General features: G+C 37.7%; 2 protein-coding genes across 2 annotated transcripts; both read right to left on the reverse strand.

The window, feature by feature from the left end:
• Window positions 1-2104: 2104 nt before the first annotated feature.
• On the reverse strand, window positions 2105-2569 carry LOC145050780 (uncharacterized). The gene has a single exon (XM_078998974.1). It carries the CDS (start codon window positions 2567-2569, stop codon window positions 2105-2107), a length of 465 nt encoding a protein of 154 aa, XP_078855100.1.
• A 1160-nt stretch (window positions 2570-3729) lies between these two features.
• Window positions 3730-4861, reverse strand: LOC145050781 (uncharacterized). The gene is made up of 2 exons (XM_078998976.1): window positions 4744-4861; window positions 3730-4217 (listed from the first exon to the last, which is right to left on the reverse strand). The coding sequence occupies exons 1-2, from the start codon at window positions 4859-4861 to the stop codon at window positions 3730-3732; spliced, it is 606 nt and encodes a 201-aa protein (XP_078855102.1).
• Between the last annotated feature and the right edge of the window lie 4334 nt (window positions 4862-9195).

Consider the following 9195-nt stretch of genomic DNA (forward strand, 5'->3'; position numbering starts at 1 on the left):
CGATAAGGATTCTTAAGGGCAAGGATCCTTAGACATCCTTAAAGATAAGGATCTCAAGTCGCATGTGGAAAATTTCTCCTTAAGATAACATTTTTAGGTTATGGACTTTGACAAAAAATTTGTGTAACACCATAAATTCAATAGATAACATGTTAATGTTATATTTTGGGGAGGATCCCAGCTTGTGATATAATTCATGGGAGTGATCCTTACTTATAATAACATGAAAATTCTACAACTCGATTGTATATTATGGGGAAAATTCCTAGCCTGTGATAACATGAAGATATTATAGATCTTATGTAATTTATGGGGCAAGATCCCAATCTTTGATAACAGGAAAATGTTATACACCTTAAGTAATTACTGGGGTAGGATCCTGATTTTTTATAACATGAAAATGTTATAAACCTTAAGGATCTCAACTTATGGTCAAATATAAGAGGGTTGCCAAGCCAATGAAACGTGAAATGACGCCCTTATCCATTTCCCATAGTTGGATATCAAGCGTCCAAGCGAGGTGTATAAACATGAGTTTGGGTGAAAGAGGTAATTATCTCTTTAAACCTTAGAGGGTATTAAGCACCCTAAAGCATAGGAGAGATGATCAGTCTCTAGCTTGTGTACATGATAATCTAAAGATTACACCGTTGGTATAACGAGACTTCTCGAGTGTTAAGATACTGAGATCTTCGTATGTCAAGATCCTCATGTTTCGAGATTTTCATCCTCGAGGATCCTTGTATTATGAGATTCGGGGGATCCTTGGGTTTCCGGATCTTCGACCCCGAGGGTGCTTCATGTTTCAGGATCATAGCTTACGGAGATCCTTAGCTGTGTGTTGTTCTGCATGGAAAATGTTGGATTAGTGTCTAAGTCCATAACTATTATGGTATGTACTTGACCCGATTATGAGCATGGTGCTTTTGGGTTGCCTTCACCATAGCAATATGTAGGATGAATTAAGGAGAGAAAGGTTTAATTATGATTTATTAATATATTATGAGAATAATATATTAAAGGAGAAATCATATTGTTTAATTAATATTAGTCAAGAATTAATTAAGAATTAATTTTGTGGCTAAAATAGATTAATTAAACTTAGGGGACTGGATTTGTAGTTATAAGATAATTGCAATTGGGCTATGGATTACCTAAATAATATAGGTTGGACGAATTCTATGGGAAGCCCATTAAGAATTCGTCCAAGGGATATGTTAAAGGAGTCCATGGACTGCTTAGGGCTTAAGCAGCCATATTAGGGTTTCCTAGTTGTAAACCCTAATAGCCTACATGTATATAAAGGCCCACCATGCCCCAAAAACGTGGTGAACTAATCCTTTAGGGTTTCCAGTCGGTTTTGGTGCCTCCTCTCTCCTCCCTCTTCATCCAAGTTGCTTAGTGGTGTTTGTGACTCCATTAGAGGTGCAACACTTGAGGCACTAAGCTTTCTGAAGCCAAGGAATGGAATGTTATTGCTAAATAACAATCAAGGTAAGATCTAAACCCTAGTTTATATGTTAATTTGTTTAATTGTATGATAGATCTAGGGTTTATAAGTCTTGGAAGTTTATTGCATGTTTAAAGTAGAAAAACTAGATCCAAGCAATTAGGGTTGCATGAACACCATAGGATTGATGTTATGCTCAAAATCCATCACTTCGTATGTCAAGGTCATCATTTTTAGAGATTTTCATCCTCGAGGATCCTTGTATTATGAGATTCGGGGGATCCTTGGGTTTCAAGATCTTCGACCCCGAGGGTCCTTCATGTTTCAGGATCATAGCTTATGGAGATCCTTAGCTATGTGTTGTTCTGCATGGAAAATGTTAGCTAGGGGTGGGTGTTAGTCTAGCTAATGCCCCTCTGATGCTTAAGTTAGTAATGTATTCAAGGAGAAAATAAGTAACAACAAAAATTTTAAGGTAAAGAAAACGTATAGCTTGGTTTTGTCGTGGATCAGTCGACCCTACTTTCATGTAGTATGCTTTGAGGTGTATAACATTCCAGGATCTTGGTATAACATCTCCTTCGAGTGTTGCTAGCCAATATGCTCCTTTCCTTGCTTCAACATCTATGAGATAAGGTCCTTCCCATTTAGGAGCTAATTTACATGCATTGGGATCCTTGGTGTTTTGGAATGTTTTCCTTGATGCCAAGTCTCTCCTATTTGAAACCTTCTAACTTTTATGTTTTTATTGTAAGCCTTGGTGATTCTCTGTTGATGAGCAGCAATGCATATTTTGGCAAGATCCCTAAGTTCGTTAATAGTGTCAAGATCCTGTGCTAGGATCCTGTCGTTATTCTCTTGGTTTTTCAGCAAGTATCTTGCTGTCGGGATTACTACTTCAGTAAGGATCATTGCTTCTGTTCCAAACACCAATGAGTAGGGGGTTTGACCCATGACTAATTTGGAGGCAGTCCTATCTGCCCATAGGACGAAAGGAAGTTCTTCTGCCCATCTTCCCTTCTTATTGTCCAATCTTTTCTTTAAGTTGTTTACTATAATTTTATTGTTGGATTCCGCTTGACCACTAGCTTGGGGATGAATAGGAGTCGAAGTTATCATTTTGATTCCCCAACTTGTGAAAAAGTCTGTTGTCCTTTTTCTTATGAATTGGGATCCATTGTCTTATATGATCTCAGCCGAGATCCCGAACCTAGTCAAGATATTGTGTTTAATAAATGAGACTACTTCTTTGTCTCTTACCCAAACGAAAGCCTCTTCTTCGATCCACTTTGAGAAGTAATCAGTCATCACTAGCATGAAGACTTTTCCTCATGGGGATATTGGTAGTTTTTCCACTATATTCATTCCCCATTTCATGAATGGCCAAGGAGAGACAATTGGATGTAGCGATTCTGCCGGCTGATGCAGGATGTTGTTATGTCTTTGGATAGCATCACATTTTTTAGCATGTAGAAAAGAATCTCTCTTCATGGTTGGCCAGTAGTATCATGTTCTTAGTATCTTGGAGCATAAAGGTCTGCCCCCAATATGATTAACACAGTCTCCTTCATGTATGTCTTTCTATACTTATGTAGCATTAGGATCTTCCAAGCATCTAAGGTACGAACCTGCCATGGATGTTTTATAGAGTTTACCTTGGATTACGACGAATCTTGAGACTCTTGTTCTGAATGCTCTCTTGCTTTTTTCTATTGGTGGGATCGTGCCATTTTGGAGATACTCCATAATGGGTTGTGTCCATGGTTGTGGATTTCTTTGAGGAGGATCCGGTTCATCGAGGTCCCTTTGAGGAGGGATCCTGGGGTCAGGATCTTCAATAGATGCTACACTTGTTGAATGCTTGGGATCTTCTGGTTTGTTAGATACGGTTTCTATGGCTAGGTTTATTATATGGGTTATAGGAATCTGTATCTCTGATGGGATTCTAAGGGAGGACCCTAAATTGTCTAATGCGTCTGCTTCTGTGTTTTCTTCTCTGGGAACTTGGGTTAGGCTAAAGTTCTTGAAATTAGAAGCTAATTTTTTGAGGATCTCTAAATATAATGCTAATCTTTAACCTTTCACTACATAAGATCCAATGAAGTGATTGGTTAGTGATAATGAATCAACAAATACCTGAAGATCCCTGATTTGAAGATCCTTAGCCAATTGTAGTCCCATGATGAGTGCTTCGTATTCTGCTTCATTGTTGGTAGTCTTGAATTCACAACTAACTGCTTGGGGTAGGATGTCCCCCTGTGGTAACTTTAGTATGATCCTTAGCCTGTTCCTTTTTGATTTAAAGCTCCATCTATGAACAACGTCCATTTTCCCAAGTGTTCATCTTCTAGGAGATGTTTGGCTTCCATTTCTACTTCGTTTTGTAGATCATAACTAAAGTCAGCCACAAAGTCTGCTAATTCTTGTGATTTTATGGCCGATCTTGGTTCGTTTCTGATGTCAAATGTGCTTAGCTTCACCGACCATTTTGCCATTCTCCCTGACATTTTTGATTTTCTCATGACATTCTTAAGAGGATAATTAGTTTTTACGTGTATAGTATATGTTTCAAAATAATGTCTTAGTTTAGTAGAAGCAGTTACTAAGGCAATAATTAATTTTTCGAGGTGAGAGTATCTGGTCTCAGGATCCATGAGACCTTTCCTTACATAGTAGATAGGATGTTGATCCCCGTTAAGATCTTTAGCCAGAATGACACTTACCGCATTTGAAGATACTGTGAGGTAGAGAAGAAGTGGTTCTTTATCTATAGGATTTAATAGTAGTGGTGCATAACTCAGATATTTTTTGAGTTCCTAGAATGCTTTCCTGTGTTCCTCCTTCCACTCAAATTTCTTGTTCTTTTTCAAGATTTTGTAAAAGGGCTTGCACCTTTCCGAGGATCTTGAAATGAACCTATTGAGTGTTGCTACTCTTCTGGTTAGCCTTTGGATGTCTTTTGTTGAAGATGGGGATCTCAGTTCCATGATTGCTTTAATCTGTTCCGGGCTTACTTCTATCCCTCTCTTGGTTACCATGTATCTAAGGAACTTGCCTGACTCCAAAGTGACATTTGAGTGGGTTCAACTTCATATTGTATTCGTCCAGGATGTCAAATGATTCCTTAAGGTCTCTGGGGTGATCTTCGGCATTCATTGACTTCACTACCATGTAGTTAATATAAACTTCCATGGTGTCCCCCAGCTTGTCTTTAAACATCCGATTCACCAACCTTTGATATGTTGCACTTGCATTTTTATGACCGGAAGGCATTATAGTGTAACAACATATACCTGTTGGTGTTGTGAATGTCGTGTCCCCCTGATTGGATGGCTCCATCTGGATTTGTTGGAATCCTGCTGAATCATCCATGTAAGTCAAGAGCTTGCGGCCAGCCGTCGTGTCTATCATGGAGTCAATTTTTGGTAGGGGGAAAGGATCCTTAGGTCAAGCCTTATTAAGATCCGTGTAGTCTACACACACTTGCCATTTGCCGTTTTTCTTTTGTACGACAACCACGTTAGCTAGCCATCTTGGGAACTTCACTTCTTTGATCATCCCTGTTTTGAGGTGTTACTCTACCTCTTCTTGAATGATTTGGTTCCTTTCAGGTGGAAACTTCCTTCTCTTTTGGTGTATTGGTTTGAAAGAAGGATCAATATTAAGTTTATGAGTAATAATACTCTTTTCTATACCTGTCATATCTTCATGTTTCCATGCGAATGTCTTGCTTTTGGTTCTTAGGAAGTTTAATAGATCTTGCTCGATATGTTCTGGCATTGAGGATCCTATGAGAAGTTTGGCTTCAGGATCCTCACTGCCCAGGGGCACTTCCTTCACGTCTTGCTCCTTTGTTTCTAGAACATGTCGTGCCCATGTCTTAATTGCTATGCTTGCTAAGGTCTCGTTGTGGATTTCATGGAGGTTTTATAACATTCTTTGGCTTCTTGTTGATCTCCCATGATCTTTACTGTCCCTCATGGAGTAGGCATTTTCACGCACTGATGGTAAGTTGATGGCACTACTTTCATTTCATGGATCCATAGCCTACCTAGTATCACATTAAAAGAAGATAGGGTGTCAATAACATAGAAATTTTGTTCATAGTTTACCCCTTCAATGTATATTGGTAGCTTTATCTCCCCAATTGTATGTTTTTTCTCCCCGCTAAATCCTATGAGGATCGGGGATCTTTTAATTATCTCTGATTCAGGAATATCCATTTTTTAAAGCGTCTAGGAGTACTATGTTGACCGAGGATCCTCCGTCAACAAGATCCTTCTGAAGAAATGGTTAGCCATATATAGCGTTATCACGAGTTCGTCATGGTGAGGATCCTGAATTCCTTCCATGTCCGTCTCGTCGAACGTGATCTCCTTCTCATTACTGACCATGGTATTCCTCCGCGACTTGTCTTCCTACTCGATTTTAGAGACTTTGGTGTGTCTTTTCGCTTGAGAATAAGAGGTACCACAGATGTTAGATCCACCTGAGATAACATTTATTATTTTAGCGTCTGGGGGTGGAGATCATGGTTATTCCGGGATCTTGTGATCATCCCGTATGTTCCCCTGATCTTTCTCTTTTTCTCCCAAGAATTTCTTTGAGGTTTCCTTTGCTGATGAGGTAACTGATCTCTTTTCTCAGGGCTATACAGTCATCCGTGATATGGACGAAGACTTCATGATAAACGCATCATTTGGTCTTATCCTTCCAAGTGGTGGGTTTGTTATCTGTCTTCGACCATCTTGCTTTGTCTCCAAGATCTTGCATAGCATGAATTACACCTGAAATATCCACATAAAAACAATAGCCAATAATCTTAGGAGGTTCTTCCACGTCCCCCTCATCCTCGAGGGCATTGGCCCTATGATGATCCAGTTTGGAATAAGGCTTCGCTTTGTAGGATCTTGGAGTCTAGGACTCGGCTTTTTCTATTAGGATTCCCATATTGACTCGAAGGATCGCTTCTCTTTTGGATTTCTCTATCCTCTTCGAGCCTTATGAACCTCAATGCCCGACACCTGAACTTATCCAATCTTTTGCATGGGGTCATCACAAGGTCTTTATAGAAGGGTGAGTCCTTCCTAAGTCCCATTTTGAAGGCTTCTACAACAGTGGCTGTTAACACGCTGCTGAGCGCGTATTAAATAAGTAAAATATCACTACTGATTGCACTAAAAATATAGCACAGGGAAGCAGGGTCAAATCCTCAGGGACACAGCCTAATGGTCAATGTCTTTTTGCATCAGGCACATCTAGTCAAGAATCAGAATATAAAAGGGGGATTTTGAATTAAACTACAAACTAAAAATGCAGTGATATTAAATTAAATAAAAATCAATATAAAACGATTTCAGTTCTGATGCAACTTTCCTAATCATGTAACTGATCAAGATCTGGCTATTTGAGATGCGTTCTATATAAGCTGGTACTAAGAAAAACTAACAAGCTCTAGTAATTTCTCTTTTACCTAAACTAGTTAATCAAAACAAGCTCTTCAGTTAACCATAACTTTCTACTGTTCAATTAAACAAACTCTTAATTAAATCAAAAAAATTGCATTAAGTTCTTTGTAAAATTCTCAGCAATATCCAATACTTCTCATAAGCTCGGAAGCGTAAAGATATGATTTTCAGCTTATAATAATGTCAAAATCCCAAACACTGAACCGATTTATTACTTGTTACTTATTACTAGTTGATAAGAACAATTATGTATTATATAACTGATTAACTAGAATGATAAAACCCTAGCTAGGTGATCAAACTAACAAGAATCAAAATCAAACACTCATTAAGATGAAAACTAAAGAATCTAGATAGAAACGCAAATCAAAAACCAGATCTAATGATCAATCACATGAAAAGTACTTGTCTTTGCAGAATTGAAAACTAAGGTTTTATCCAGACATGGCTAAAACTCTGATAAAAACAAATGAAAAGAGACATCAAACAACTAATCTTACTAATCTACTTGAAGGAGATGATCCACGGTCTTCAGATCTTCAGAAATCATTGAAATCGGAGAAGAAACGCCTCCAAAATCGTATTTTCGTCTTCTGGTACCTTTGGAATCTCCAACTTAGGTTACTGGAAAGTTATGAGGGTCTATTTATACGTCCAACGGCAAAAACGACGCGCATGCGATCGCATGTATCAAAGTTGCGATTGCAGGTTTTGAAGAAAATGCCTCATGAGTCTTTTTAATGAAGTAGGATGCTATTTTGGCACTTTTTAGGATACCTGCGATCGCTTAGAGAGAAAGTTGCGATCGCATGTTTTCATTTTTTACTTCCGGATGAATTTTTGGCACTATAAAACCTCGAATCCAAGTTGCGACCAAACATGTGATTGCATAAAGGCTCCATGCGATCGCATGGACCAGAGTTGCGATCGCATGTTTTACCTAAGACGTTCGAAATTCCGTCTACTTTTCAGATCATTTTGAATCGCTTCAATCGGAGTTACGATTCATGAGATATCGTCGAAATATTGACAAGGGGTCAAAGCTAAATTGCAGATTCTATCTTCATGTGATTAATTCGGGCGAATGTTTCTTGACCAAAGCATCCTGCAAGCATTCCTCAACATACTCCATAGGTTCCAACCTCCATTTTAATCTCCAAACATGCATTTAATTGCTCCTAAAGTTCTGCTCCTCTCGAACAATCTGAAATTGACATAAAATGTACAAAATATGATGCTAAAATGACAATAAAAACTACCCTATAAGATGCATAAAATGACATCTGACAAATCTCCCCAAGCTTAAACCTTACTTGCCCTCAAGTAAGAAAAATGATTAAAACATTATAAACATGTGGAAAGATGTAGATGACATAAAAAGGAACTTAGAACAAAAACTAAAACAAGATTAAGGAAACTAAAAATTTAAACTTTATTAAAACACTTCATTCTTTTTTTTGTTCACATGATCAGATTTTACAATGAGGAAGCTCCAATGAAATCACTACTTAGAGAATAGTCTCAATACTTTATATTAACGATTCAGATTTCATATTTAATAAGTCAAACCAAGCTTGAGAATAATTTTTACGTTGAATTAAATCTGTCAAAACAGTGTATTTTTAAAAATCATGTCATGAAAATTCGTTTATAAAAACTTAGTTTGACCAACCCTTCCTTTTTTTCCAAACTCGTTCAGTAAACGCGGTAAGCTCCATTTTGGACAGGAAATCCAAGCTTACCCCTATGATTCCACTATCGAGGGATCAATCTCATTATACCACACTTCTTCTTTGTCTTGATCAACTCTTCAGATTTAACTTTTTTGCTTCTTGATTTCGACTTGGTTTTGTCTTTGAATTGCAGATTTCTTCAAGTTGCTTGATGTACCATTTCTAACAGATATATTGGTTGGGCGTGGATTTTACTTTGAGGCCCACCATATCTTCAATACTTCAAAAATGATGATAAATAACAAGAGTTCCCTTCCAACCTCAAAAGGCACAGAAACTATAGGGTTCAGTAGTTTGTGGAATGATAAGGGTTATCAAATCTAGGTTCTTTGTAAGGCATTCAAGGAAATTATTTTCAGAACACTGTTCGTTTTTCCACCCTACACTTCCATTGTAAAAATTATCTAACTCATATGTTGGTTCATATTGAAAACATGTAAAGCAATTGAAAAGATAATTCTTAAAATTGATTGTAATGAGACCGTTATTTTTAGTAACTATCACACTTCATCTTAACAGAGCTACCGAATGTAAAAAATATCCT

Source organism: Lactuca serriola, chromosome 5, assembly GCF_051521515.1.
Source record: "Lactuca serriola cultivar US96UC23 chromosome 5, Lser_US96UC23_V15, whole genome shotgun sequence".
NCBI classification, from domain to species: Eukaryota; Viridiplantae; Streptophyta; class Magnoliopsida; order Asterales; family Asteraceae; genus Lactuca; species Lactuca serriola.